The 13,642-nt window shown below is 41.5% G+C and overlaps 2 protein-coding genes across 2 annotated transcripts; one reads left to right on the plus strand and one right to left on the minus strand.

Annotated features, from left to right (window-relative positions):
• Window positions 1-304: 304 nt before the first annotated feature.
• On the minus strand, window positions 305-6,317 carry ndc80 (NDC80 kinetochore complex component). Its single transcript, XM_028962207.1, has 17 exons — window positions 6,199-6,317; window positions 5,289-5,384; window positions 5,115-5,195; window positions 4,141-4,267; window positions 3,838-4,010; window positions 3,651-3,753; window positions 3,103-3,192; window positions 2,920-3,013; window positions 2,728-2,828; window positions 2,311-2,455; window positions 1,692-1,897; window positions 1,441-1,593; window positions 1,260-1,349; window positions 1,084-1,176; window positions 852-982; window positions 675-777; window positions 305-578 (listed from the first exon to the last, which is right to left on the minus strand). The coding sequence occupies exons 2-17, from the start codon at window positions 5,375-5,377 to the stop codon at window positions 444-446; spliced, it is 1,914 nt and encodes a 637-aa protein (XP_028818040.1). The 5' UTR covers window positions 5,378-5,384; window positions 6,199-6,317; the 3' UTR covers window positions 305-443.
• A 1,752-nt stretch (window positions 6,318-8,069) lies between these two features.
• Window positions 8,070-13,361, plus strand: LOC114769219 (14-3-3 protein epsilon-like). Its single transcript, XM_028962037.1, has 6 exons — window positions 8,070-8,299; window positions 10,317-10,516; window positions 10,598-10,704; window positions 11,162-11,368; window positions 11,455-11,591; window positions 12,598-13,361. Exons 1-6 carry the CDS (start codon window positions 8,236-8,238, stop codon window positions 12,648-12,650), a joined length of 768 nt encoding a protein of 255 aa, XP_028817870.1. The 5' UTR covers window positions 8,070-8,235; the 3' UTR covers window positions 12,651-13,361.
• The last annotated feature ends 281 nt before the right edge of the window (window positions 13,362-13,642 follow it).

The raw sequence follows: 13,642 nt of genomic DNA on the forward strand, positions 1-13,642 counted from the left end.
ATATTGCTCTTCATTCTTTGACCCATGATCAAATCAAATGTTTTGAACAATCACTATTGACAGTAATTCCAGTAACCTTTCTGGCAAGAAAAATACTAATGGTCCTACATTATTCCTACATTATTATTATTTTAAGGGCCTGAATCTCTGATAACAAAAAACAAACGATCAGGACCTCTTGTGGTTGGAAAATGAAGTACTGAACAATTTTCCCTTTTGCAGAACACAAGGTTTTATTTCAACAAATGTGAAGTCACATGTGCATTTCTTTAGAGGTATAAAACAGAATTAAATAAATGGGTGGGGGGGACAAAAGACATATAAGGCTATCCTAGTTATGCTAAATGAACATTTTAATGATAAAAAGGAAACACAAATACATTTGTTGCAATGAACAAAACATCAACTATGTTAGCATAAGTCAAACTTCAATTATAACCACATCACTCCATGGATTTGTTTGCCTGACAAACGAAATTTGCAACCATTGCCTTCAGCTGCTCAGTGCTGGCTTTGTCTTCTTGAAAGACCTCCTTATTCACCCTGTCCACTCTTTTCACATGGTCATCCACAAATTTCTGCAACATACCAGAAGCCACAGCCACACTTAATTATTTTTTTTATTATTTTAAATGTGACTTAAACAGATGTTCCTTTCGAAAGTTTGACTTTACCTCAACAGTTTTTAAATGGTCTGCAACAAAACTGAACATGCTGGTCAGGTTCTTTGCGACTGTGCGCCGTTCTTCTTTTGTTTCTTGTAGGACAAGATGGTACCTGAGAAAGAGTTTAAAGTAAACTTTTAAACTCTTATTTTGAAACGGCCAACAAACAGACGGGTCTCAACTCACTGTTGCTGGGCTGCTTTAAGTTGTTCCATTGCCTCGTCATATCCGTCCATCACTTTCTTCTCCAGGAGCTTCTTGTGGTTCTCTGCCGAATCCAGCTCTGCTGCCCACCTTTCCTCCTCGTCGGCCATACACTGCATTGAATCAGAGTTGTTGCCGTTTGTTGCGCTATGGTAAGATCTACCACAGGAATCCATGTAAAGCGGACCACTTTAAAGGTCGTGTTTAAACTTGCCTGCTGCTCTTGTTCCAGCTGTTCATCCAGTCTCCTGATCTGTTCTTTAATTTGCTTCAAGTCATTTGATTTGTCTGTGATGTTAGAGTTAATCTGCAAAATAAAAGGACAATTTTTTAAATGTATTTTTGTATTATTATACAACAATCTCTATATAAAAAAGAAGGTGTGTAAACCTGTTCCACGGTCTCTTCAAGGCTCAGCTTCTTGTTGGCCAGCTGGTTAAATTCCTCCTCCACATCAGAGATCATGTTTCTGAGAGGGTTCTGAAACAAATCAGCAATAATTTAGCATTTGTCTCCATTGGGGAGAAAATACATGGTGTGGTGTAATTTGGCATAAAAAAACGATCTAAACCTGTATCTGTGACTTGAGTTGGCCCATGGCTGTTGGTCTATACTCTGTGAGAGAGTTGATTTCAAAGTCATGACCACAGGCATTTGCAGCTGATTGCGGGATGAGTTTGAGTTTACGGGCCAGTTTGTGGTACTCGGCCAGCTCGACCTCCGCCTGGGAGTCAGGAGGGAAAGAACAAACAAATAAGCGCTGAGACAATAAGCAACCTCTAAAAACATTATGTCCTGGGGTAAGGGTCACAACACACTCACCCCTTCCCTAGCCTTTGTCAGAGAGAGCTCTTCATTCCACGCCAGCTGCTCAGCCTCCTCTAGGCTGCGGGTGAGGTTGCTGACCGTCTGTTTGAGCTCGGTCCTCTCACGGTTAATCCGCTCTATATCTGCCGGTGTGAACTTCTGATTCTGCAGAATGTTCTGGAGCCTGGCCCGCTCCTGCTTCAGACTCTCCACCTGCAGACCTGAATTTGCCATTCGCTCAGGTTAAATACTACAGCATCACATTGTGATGGACCGTCACTTAATAGAAGGTAATGGGTGTATGAATATTTCAAATCAAAATAAAGAAATAGTACAATAACTGCCTCTGCACCTGTGACCTTGACCAAGTGAAACTTTTGTACACTTAGATACAGTTTGCACAGTTGAAAATTAGATACACTGTAAGGTGTGTTCATAATATTTAATATAAATTTATAATTAATATGAAATGTAGGCCTGAAAAGTATATAACCAAAATCAATTGATTCACACATAAAGTAAACCAAATTGAACAATGTCATTTAAAAAATAAAAAAACATTTTTTAAGAGCAGAAGATGAGAGGCCTGGAGAGCTGTGGCTCTAGAGTCTGAAACCTGTGCAAGAAATCTCACTTGTTGCCTCGGTTTCTTCTAATAACACCGATGCCTTGTTCTCCAAGTTGGCTTTGAAGGCATCCAGATTTTGACGATAACTCTGCAGCTTCTGCACGTCTGTCTGTCTCTTCAGCTTCTCTGTCCGTTTGACCATCAGTTGATCCTGATCACAGATAGACAAATGTTAACCTTTTACCAGCACGGTGGATTGACTTTCAAGAGTGTACATGGCAAATACATGAAATACAGAGCATATGTATATGTAATAGATTGCTTTTCAATATTTTATACATTACATTTCACTCAGTTATGATGTAATATTACCCTTCAAAGCCTGTCAAGTCACATTTATTTCAAAATCTCATTTAACATTTTGAAGAAGCAGAATTTTGTTGTGTTTGATTTTTTAGTTATGTATTTGGCGTTTTTTCTGACCTTATGACTCTCTTTCTCCAGTTTATCCACTTGTTCAGTCACGATTCGATACTTTTCACACTGAGACTCAAGGACGTCCTCGTCCACATTGTATAGCTTTTCTAGAAAATGAAATCACAATTACCTTAAGAAGATCTACATTTTAGAGCAGTTTGAACTTGACATCCACAAATGCCACCCCTGAACACTCACTCAGGGAAGCCAGGTACTCTGCATCATCATCTTCATATGTATCTATTCCCTCCATGAACTTGTTGTATGTCTTACAGGTGTAGTCCATAAAGAGCTACAGACAGATATATAACACAGCATTCATATTAAACATAAATGTTATCAAATATATACACTACAAAATACAAAGTAGCCCCCTGATACCTTTTTGTACTCCACTCCTTCCTCAATATCTGAAGAGCCATCCACAAAATCTGAGAAGAGCAAGTCTCGGTCCCTCATGCTATTGAACAGCTGTGAAAACGTGAATTAATGTGAGCCTGGTTTACAGTACCGCTTTTTAGTAGGCTGCATTTGCATCACAATGTATAAGAAATACACTAAGGTATTCTCTTGCATGATGAGTTATGATAATGAGAATTCTTATTCAGAGTTTATTAAAACTGGAAACATGTGTCGGTTGTCATGTTTGCATAAAATTATTCCAATAAAGAAAAAAAAAAAATTTATAATAAATCTAGGGTGGTAGTAGCCTAGTGGTTAACAAACTCGCCTATGAACCAGATGACCCATGTTCAAACACCACTTACTACCATTGTGTCCCTGAGCAAGACATTTAACCCTAAATTGCTCCAGGAGGACTGTCCCTGTAACTGCTGATTGTAAGTCGCTCTGGATTAGGGCATCTGATAAATGCAGTTATGTAAAAGTACATTTATCCAAACTAAAGACTTGCTACAGAGCAGACATACCTTTACATTATCAATGAGCCACAGCAAAGCCCCCAGAACCTGGGGCCAGGTATGTGGTGCCCCAACTGAGTACATAGAACTCTTGGAGATCACAAATGGGTACCTGCATCAAATATTAAGACAAATATGTTGGGAGAGCTGGCCACACCGAGGACACTTATTAGCATGTCTTGTGACAAGTACTTACCCCAAATCCCTGAAGATCCTGGGTACTTCTTCTTCAATCTTAGAAGTAGGAATCTGAAAAGTGGGGTCCAGTAGGCAGTAGGTGAACTCAAAAATCTTGAGGAACTCCTTCGTGGATGGGGACTGGAGAGACTTTACAGTGATAGTGCCAGGAAAGCCCATTTCTGACAGGAACTAATCATAGAATACAAAATGTATGAGTATTGTACAGTGGTACAAATATGTGAATTTAATATACACAAGTACTCCTTCTACCATTCATGTCATTGTTGATTATAAATAAGAAAAGGAATAGTTTGAGTACCTCACAAAGCTGTTTGATGCACTGTTGTACAAAAGCTTTGTCGTGTAAGGGGCGAGGGTCTTTAATCTTCTCAGATGCCCCAAATGCACCAAACATACTGTTTCTCTGGCTTCCTCCACCAGCCCCCCTGTACAAAAGGGGGAAATAAAATTAGTCATGCCAGTCAAAGTGATGTGAAAGCAAAGTGATTGTCATTGTGATACACAGCAAGCACAGCACATGTAGCACACAGCAAAATGTGTCCTCTGCATTTAACCCAACACCCTTGGTGAGCAGCCATGATAGGTGCCCGAGGAGCAGTGTGTGTGGATGGTACCTTGCTCATGGGCACCTCGGCAGATCGGGATACAAACGTCCTTACCCGTCAGACCACCACTGCCCCATTCAGCAGGGAGTAGCACAGGAAAACAATTCAAAGACTTTATAGATAGGAAGGCATATTACCAACAGGCCAAGTGTGGGGGGTGTCAACTGGAGGGCCTGTCAAAGCCCATTGAGTCATACTGTATGTGATTTTGGGCTATATAAGAAATAAATGTTGTTGTTGTATGATGAAAGTGCAGAAATATTTTATTCCAGCCTATTAACATTTGAAAATCATTTATAGGCCACAGCCAAAAATAGTCGAATATACAACTTTACATGCAATTTGATTCTATGTACTTTCATAAAAAATATTTTCCTTTTAAATTTCATAAGCTTGAGTGGCTGTGGTGATCATAAAAGATGACAGGATGATTGTCTGTATTAACTGTGAATTCAGCCAAAACCCCACTGTCCCCAAAAACAGGCTAAAGTAAGGGTTTAGGAACAATTGATACCAAAGTAGTAATTTAATTTTTTTTCTATTTATTGCCAGGTGTCAACCAGAAGAAAAGGCTGAAGACATGATTAATCATTAAACATGATTTTTCCATTAAATCAATGTGTGAACAGTTTGTATTGAAGGGCAAAATCCCACTGCTTTCGTTTACCTGCCAAAAAAGCTTGTCCTTCTCTCCGATGTTCCAGACTGGGGTTTTGGTATGTTTAACTTTCCAAAAACATCCCTGTTGCTGTAAAGAAATGAATAAGAATGATTCAGTCCGGTTTGGCTCCGAGCTACCTCAGCATTAGCAACAGGCCATGTGGAGATGAAAAGAATTCACCTTTGTGGCGTAGCGGCAGTCATGCTCAGTCTGGAGTCGGGTACCCGGTAAGGCATGTCCGAGAACTTGGTGCTGGGTCGACGACTCATCTCTGGTCTACGAATAATGTACAGTACAGGCCAAAGGTTTGGACACACCTTCTCATTCAATGTGTTTTCTTTATTTTCATGACCATTTACATTGGTAGATTCTCACTGAAGGCATCAAAACTATGAATGAACACATGTGGAGTTATGTACTTAACAAAAAGTGGAGACCTGGCCTCCACAGTCACCGGACCTGAACCCAATCGAGATGGTTTGGGGTGAGCTGGACCGCAGAGTGAAGGCAAAGGGGCCAACAAGTGCTAAACACCTCTGGGAACTCCTTCAAGACTGTTGGAAAACCATTTCAGGTGACGACCTCTTGAAGCTCATCGAGAGAATGTCAAGAGTGTGCAAAACAGTAATCAGAGCAAAGGGCAGCTATTTTGAAGGAACTAGAATATAAAACATGTTTTCAGTTATTTCACCTTTTTCTGTTAAGTACATAACTCCACATTCATAGTGGAGTTGTTCATTCATAGTTTTGATGCCTTCAGTGAGAATCTACCAATGTAAATCGTCATGAAAATAAAGAAAACACATTGAAAGAGAAGGTGTGTCCAAACTTTTGGCCTGTACTGTATGTTTAAAAAAAAAATACAATTTCGCCCTGACAATTTAATTTTCCGTACACAAATAACCACGGAGTAGTAACCACGAAGCGACTATTCATACTGACAAGTGTCCATCTTTCGCGATAATGCAGCGTAATAACCAACACACCCTACCGACAAGAGCTTCACGCATTTTACATTTTTCGACTGTTTGTGGGCTGTGCGAACACAAGCCGCGTATGAAATGCATGAATTCAGTTTTAAATACTCTACCGGATTCTTGAGAGAGGCGTGGAGTTGTTTTTGTTGACTTTTTTTTATTATTATTATTAACGTCAGTCACAAATTCAAAAGTGTCCGCCAAATGCGGCGCAGGTCTTCTTCTGCCGTCGCTCCGAGGTCTAGGAAGGAAAGGTCGCCCCCTGCTGGACTGGAGCTGAAACGAGGACGTCGCGTCACCCTATGTCAGCAATCTGTGCAGAACTATAATGTCTAAAAAAATACCACCGTTCAGCATCGTACTCCAAATGTTATCGTCTTTACGTCTAGAATTTAAATTAGGGCCCACCACTTCACTGTGGCTTAGTGGTCCGGGTGGTAGTAGCCCAGTGGGTAACACACTCGCCTATGAACCAGAAGACCCAGGTTCAAATCCCACGTACTACCATTGTGTCCCTGAGCAAGACACTTAACCCTAATTTGCTCCAGGGGGGACTGTCCCTGTAACTACTGATTGTAAGTCGCTCTGGATAAGGGTGTCTGATAAATGCCTTAAATGTAGTGGCTTTTTCTTTCATAAAGCTAGAAAAGTTTGAACTCACCTTGAGAGGCTCAACCAAATGGCTTTATCATAATTGGCATAAATGTTACTGATCTGTAAATTATGTCAGATTAATGTGTGTGTACATATATTTGTATTAATATTGTCTTGTGCTGTCTTATTACCACTTCTCGCTTTATTTTTGTTTATTCCATGGTGCTTTGATCGGATGGAGCCAGGGTGGGGTGGGTTATGGATTTTATTTTAATTTACATTGTATAATTATTGTTTTATTATTGTTCATTTTGCATGTTTTTTTTTAAGTATGTGTATTCTATTGTTTGTTTTTTTTATGGGAAACATATGTTGGCCGTCATGTTTGCATTAAACTGTTCCAATAAAAAAAGTTCACAAAAAATAGAATTTGAAATTGACTGTACACTGCTCCCTGAGCACCTCACTGCTCCCTGCTCACTAAGTGTGATGAGTTAAATGCAGAGGACACATTCCATCACGTAAAATAGTCACTTTCACTCCTGTATATCCGTTAATTCCCAAAGCATATATATATGTATCTAACATACATGTGTGTGTGTGTATTTATATGAGAAACTAGTAGGAATGCAATCATATCATGTGCACTCAACACCCAGATTGAGTTCCTCCCTACTAAGTCATATACATTTCACATATAAGCGGCCTTCGTGTCACCTCCAAATTTGACCCCTGGTTGGAAAACGCTGCTCTTTCCATTTGTGCATTGTCGAGCACATCAGTGCAGCTGTTTTGTTGCGTAACTGAGGACTTCATGGGATGCAAGGCAAACACAGTTGTTAGAGATTACATTCATCACAGACAGCTTGCTTGGCGATGATAAGGTTACTGTCAAAAACTGTGGGATTAATTTTTTATAGTGCCAAAACATTTGTAATTAAAAAAAGCATTTAGTAACAAACCCATATCACACATCTCAACCAGGCCCCCTTATTTTGATAAAATAAAAAGTTACGATACAAAAGGAATAAGTAATGTAAATATATTCGTAACACTGCTTCAATAAAATCTGATGACTCCATGCCACATCGCTGTCATTCATTAAGAAAGGACCACAGTCTGCATTGTTGAAATAGAGCACTAGAATGGGCTCCGTTTCGGGCGTAACCAAGCGTGTGCGTCGCAAATGGCCGAGTCGCCGTGGTTCCGTGCCGGCGTTACGCTTTATTCCAAATGGCCGTCGGCTGCTGTGTCATCCGTGCACGTTATTCGGTTTGTGGGTGTATTTTCATGAGGTTGGACGTTCCCATCTGCGCCCGTTCCAGTGTACCACTTCTACGGTCGCAACGGGGCATTGGCGCGTTGCGCCGAGTTCCCGGATGGAGGTCCGCGGCCATCTTTATTCCCGCTTTACCGGTGGAGGGGGAGCGCAGTCGGAAGCAGAACCTTGTGGCCGTTCCACACAATTCTGGTCATCGCATATATACATATATATACATTCTTGTTTTTTTTAAACTTTCACTTATTAAAAACGTAGCTTTAACCGCTCAAAAACCATGGGAGATCGGGAGGAGTCAGTGTACCAGGCCAAGCTGGCCGAGCAAGCGGAGAGATACGATGGTAAGTAACCCTGCGCCGGTGTCGTGCCGAAATCTCATCGCCGTGCCGGATATTTTGTTGGCATTGTTTATGGAGGACGCGTACTTTAAAACACACGCCAGCTCTGTTTGAGATGGCCTCCCGTTGTCGGGGAGACTTTTTTTTTTTCTTTTTAGCCTTTGTTCAAAGAGGCGCATGCCGGGCTGGGGGCGGGGGCATTTTCGGCATGACGTAGCCCTCTCGTTTTTCTGTCCCAATTAGGGCAAAAATATAATGGCCGCACGAACCATGGCCGTTTTACAGAACGTTCTACTATCTATAGTGGGAAGCACATGAGTATATTGTTGACGCAGGATGAAACGGGGATCAGATTTTGGCTCGGGGTGGCGTTTCAGCGCGACACGGACTCTGTTACATCCGTGTCGCGCTGTAGAGGGCATTTCTGTCGGGTGACCCGTTGTTTCGCAATTTTACACGCCGAAAGCCCATAGTCTCCATCTCGCCGGCCCATCCGCTGGTCCGCGTGTAAAGTTGGTGGGGGGGGATAAAAAAAAAATGCGAGTCGTGCGTATGGAGTCGTACAGAGACAAAATGGCGGAGCACGTCAGCTATCCCCACGGCGTCACTTCACCATTCGGAACCGCAGCCTCGGACACACGCGACCGTCTTCCAGCTTCCTTCCGATTAAACGCCGGCGTCTGGGCTCATTTGCAGCCCGTTTTTTTTTTTTTTTTTAGCAGCGTAGCCTATTTTTGAGAGCCGAAGCTGCCCCCGCCCTCGCCCCTTGCGGTGAGAAAAAGAAGCAGCCCCTGTTATCCGTGTTCAGGTAACAGGCCCCAGGGAGCCTCGGGTGGCTCGGAGCTTAGCGAACGCTCAGCACGTCTCACCTGCCCGATATGCTGCTTCAGACCAGTGGTGGTTAGTACCCATAAATAGTGTGTGGTTCCTGTGTGAAAGTGACTGTCAATGTGAAACACTGCAGCACAGCACACGGTGACACAACGAGTGTCTTCTGCTTTTAATAGTCACCCTTGTTGAGCAATGGACGGCCACGAAAGAGCAGTGTGTGGAGACGGTACGTTGGGTCCGCTTCCTTACCCATCAACCACTGCCCCTATGTGGTAGCCTAGTAAACACTTGCCTATGAACCAAAAGATCCGGGTTCAAACCCAATTTACTGCCATTGTGTCCCTGAGCAAGACACTTAACCCTGAGTGTCTCCAGGGGGACTGTCCCTGTAACTACTGATTGTTAGTTCCTCCGGATAAGGGTGTCTGATAAATGGTGTAAATGAAAAATGTATTTACTAGGAGTGTTAGGAAAAAATCGTTACAGCATTTTATCATGTTTTCTTACATGGTGATATTTTATCGATATATAAATATAATTTTTGTTGCTTACAAATTGAGTCCATCGGGTGGTGCCGTTGAGCACTTTATTGAGGCCAGCAGCGATCAGCTTGTGCCTACCTCCACTCCTGTAGATGGCGCTGTACAGCTGGGTACTTTGAATCACTGCTTGGCATTTCCGGCAGAGCAAAATCGCAAAACATGACAGAATGATCACAGCATCTTGTAATTCGACCCATTTATCACGAGATCCTTGCCAATAGTGTTTGAGGCTTTCATTCAGTAGAAGCCATCTTGATTTATTTAGGTTGGCTGCGGTCATCCTGCTGCGAACCGTGGGGGACTCTTCTCCCTCGAACCAGCTGGAAACATGCTGACATCGGGCATCGGCATGAACATGTTTCAATCACTGTCTGATGTCGGGATCAAGCGGGACTCAGAGCTTGCCGAAAACGTCACAATTCAGCAGAATTGGTGGATCTTTTACATCTTGTAAAGGGCATTTAATTGAAGCTGTGCTGCACAGGAATCTGTTGTTTATAGTCCTTTTTTAAACAGAATACTAACGTGATGTATATCCAAAGAAGATATTTCCCTCAAGGTGGAAACTAATATCTTTTAGCCACACCATAGCTGTCTGAAATGTTCATTTAATAACACTATTTTCCACCATCTCCTCCTCGTTTCAGAAATGGTCGAGTCAATGAAGAAAGTGGCTGGGATGGAAGTGGAGTTGACGGTGGAGGAGAGGAACTTGTTGTCAGTGGCCTACAAGAATGTGATTGGTGCGCGGCGGGCGTCCTGGCGGATAATCAGCAGTATTGAACAGAAAGAGGAGAGTAAAGGGGGAGAGGACAAACTGAAGATGATCCGGGAGTACAGGCAAACGGTGAGACTATGAAGCCTAATACTCCATAGAAATGTATGTATTTTTAAATTCACCACTAATGTTTTGCTCCCCCCCTTTAAGGTCGAGAATGAGTTGAAGTCAATCTGTAATGACATTTTGGATGTTTTGGAGAAGTACCTCATTCCAGCTTCTACTTCAGGAGAGTCCAAGGTCTTCTACTACAAAATGTAAGATTTCCTTATGTTAGACCTGACCTCACGTCTAAATATTTGGTTCATGGTATGCTATCCATGGAAAATACGTCTTTATCAAAATAAGGTGAAAATTAGTCTTGAATGTCTATGAAACCAATTCAATCATCTTAAGACATGAGTCTTCCCAAGCTTTTTGTTTTTGGAAGGAACAAGTTAAGAAAAGAGTGAAATTGATGTGCTTTACATTGTGAAACACTGCAGCACAGCACACTGTGACACAACAAAATGTGTCCTGTGGTTTTTACCATCAGCCTTAGTGAGCAGTGGGCAGCCATGACAGGCGCCCGGGGAGCAGTGTGTGGGGACAGTACCTCAATTGCCGGTTCGGGATTCATACCTGCAACCTTCCGATTACGAGTCTCCTTTTTTACCTTCTAGGCCACCACTGACAAATTACCACTAGTTTTAATGATCTACTCTGCCTCCACAGGAAAGGCGATTACCACCGGTATCTGGCAGAGTTTGCTACAGGCAACGACAGGAAGGAAGCAGCAGAGAACAGTTTAGTAGCTTACAAAGCTGCTAGCGATATTGCTATGATGGAGCTCCCACCTACACACCCCATACGCTTGGGGCTCGCGCTTAACTTCTCTGTGTTTTACTATGAAATCCTGAATTCTCCTGATAGAGCATGCAGGTGGGTTCCTCAATATTAAATAAATAACCTTTCACACTATTAACTGCTCCAACTAATATCAGTCCTTTTCTTTTCCCTTTTTAAAGGCTGGCAAAAGCAGCGTTTGATGATGCCATCGCAGAACTGGACACATTGAGCGAGGAAAGCTACAAGGATTCGACACTCATTATGCAGTTGTTACGCGACAACCTGACACTATGGACTTCAGATATGCAGGGAGATGGTAAGCAGAATCACACAGGCTTACACCAGTGAACATTGAGGCTGCACCTGATATATTTTTTTTTTTTGACATTTTTTCCCCCTCAATATTCTCTATTAGGTAACTACGGTTAAATTTCCTACTGTGGAAAAAATGCTTCGATGTGTTGAATGCTGCCCTCTGTCAGCTGTGTGTGTTATAAACACTAACTGTGGCCAACTTTTTAACATAACCCATCTCTCTCCTTCATCTCCATATAGATTCCTAAGGGAAATTGTAATGTTCATTCCTCATAAACTGTATTTTGTAAGTTACCTTCCTGTGTTTCTAACCTGCTCACTAACCTCACGGCGCCTCCACTGAACCGCTAGAGTAGCTGCACTGGGTGCACACAAGTGAAGTGGGTTTTCTACTGCTTCTCGCACGCTGAAACTCACCTGGTCAGCATGACTTGTTATTTATTGGATTTGTCGAATGGTGCTCAATGTAGCGTGGAAGAAAAGAAGTTGGACACTCTAAATCACTTTAAGTATTTGTTTTTCAACCACTATGGTCATTTAAAAGGAAAGTGTTAAGTGTCCTGTTTAAACTTCATTTTGTGTTTGTTACTTTTAATAAATCTTGTATGTTTCCGTTCTTTTTTCCGAGATTTTTGGAAATCTCTACATGCAATTTCTCTAACTGTTGCATTAAGTGTTGATGCAGGGTTCTGATATTGAAAATGTATTTTGAAGTTTTGTCAGCTGCACCTTGTTTAAATCTTCTGAGACACAAAAGGGCAGGTCTCTGTGGCGGCACTACCACGTATCGTGCAGTATTGTATAGGGAGGCATTCTTGTGGTATCTTTATACAGTTAGTTTTTGTTCACCAGTCATGCACAGTGTTTGTCCTCTCTGTGTGATTTTGAAGTTATAATCTTTCCTCTTGTGATATGGCTCTTTTAACCAGACGTAAAAAATTGTCTCAGCAGATATGCCGTAGTAGTTTGGAAATTGGGCCTAATCCATCCCCATTTCTGTGTTCCAGGAGAAGAACAGACTAAAGAAGCGCTGCAAGATGTAGAGGATGAGAACCCGTGAGAAATCACTGCCAACATTAGACTCCACCCACTCCCACCCCACCCAGCATCCCCAGTGTAACAAAGGGAGCCTCAAAGCCTAATCTCACAAGTGGCACTCCTCCAGCCTAATGCCTCCGGGGCATCTACAGATCTCTTTGTCCCTTTAACCCTCCTCCTGTCAAAGCAAGTCATTTGCTGAACGTATTAAGTATCGTCAAACTGAGTTAGGAGTGCCCTGTCCTTCCCTCTCCCCTGGTACTTTTATTTTATTTTTTAATATTTTGCTTTTTTATCATTTGCTGGATGTATTTTTGATTGTTTTTGTTTTTTTCTTAATGTAAACAGAAATTAACTTTTATTACTCATGTCTACTATCATTAGTTGTGGGAGCTGTTATATGTTTGATAGTGCAAATGACAGATGCAATTTTAAATCATTAAACCTTTAAAAGGGCAAGTCAAAAACAAAGTGCTCTTTCTGTAATGTAGTTCACTCAGCGGAGGTCGATACCCATGTGAAGCAAAATGCTTAATAACATTTATACTGTAGAAATGATGTACTATTGTTTTGCAGTGTTCTGGACTGTACCTTTTTGTGCTGAAATACTGTATACTGCGCAGACATGTTGAGTTCAGATGATGGCTGCTACCGGCTCTAAGATGAGCTGAGCCTTGTGACTTGTCTCAGAAACAAAAAAAAAAAAAGAAAAAAAAAAAAAAACTTTAAATAATAATGCAGGTCTCTATTGGCTGTTGGAAATGGTTGTATGCAAATATAATTCATACAAAAACCTGCATGAGGTAAATTTATTCCCCTTTTCTTCCCTATATGTAGTTTGCCTTTTCTTTTTTTTTTTCCTCTTCATGTTAACTTGAATCTTATTTGTACTACTGGATAACTGACTGGAGCCACAGATATAGAATCTGTATTCTTACTGAGACAGCATGGAAATTAACATTTAAACAAAATAAAAAGAAAAAAAAAGAAAACACTGACTTAGTTTTGAGTGGT

This window comes from Denticeps clupeoides, chromosome 19, assembly GCF_900700375.1.
Source record: "Denticeps clupeoides chromosome 19, fDenClu1.1, whole genome shotgun sequence".
NCBI classification, from domain to species: Eukaryota; Metazoa; Chordata; class Actinopteri; order Clupeiformes; family Denticipitidae; genus Denticeps; species Denticeps clupeoides.

Excerpts from the sequence above, each read along its gene's own strand:
- LOC114769219 (XM_028962037.1), top strand. The coding sequence starts at position 8,236 with ATGGGAGATCGGGAGGAGTCAGTGTACCAGGCCAAGCTGGCCGAGCAA. Across the intron at positions 10,517-10,597 it reads TCCGGGAGTACAGGCAAACG|GTCGAGAATGAGTTGAAGTC; the intron begins GTGAGACTATGA and ends CCCCCCTTTAAG. Across the intron at positions 11,369-11,454 it reads TCTCCTGATAGAGCATGCAG|GCTGGCAAAAGCAGCGTTTG; the intron begins GTGGGTTCCTCA and ends CCCTTTTTAAAG.
- ndc80 (XM_028962207.1), bottom strand. The coding sequence starts at position 5,377 with ATGAGTCGTCGACCCAGCACCAAGTTCTCGGACATGCCTTACCGGGTA. Across the intron at positions 4,011-4,140 it reads GCATCAAACAGCTTTGTGAG|TTCCTGTCAGAAATGGGCTT; the intron begins GTACTCAAACTA and ends TTCTATGATTAG. Across the intron at positions 579-674 it reads ACCATTTAAAAACTGTTGAG|AAATTTGTGGATGACCATGT; the intron begins GTAAAGTCAAAC and ends GGTATGTTGCAG.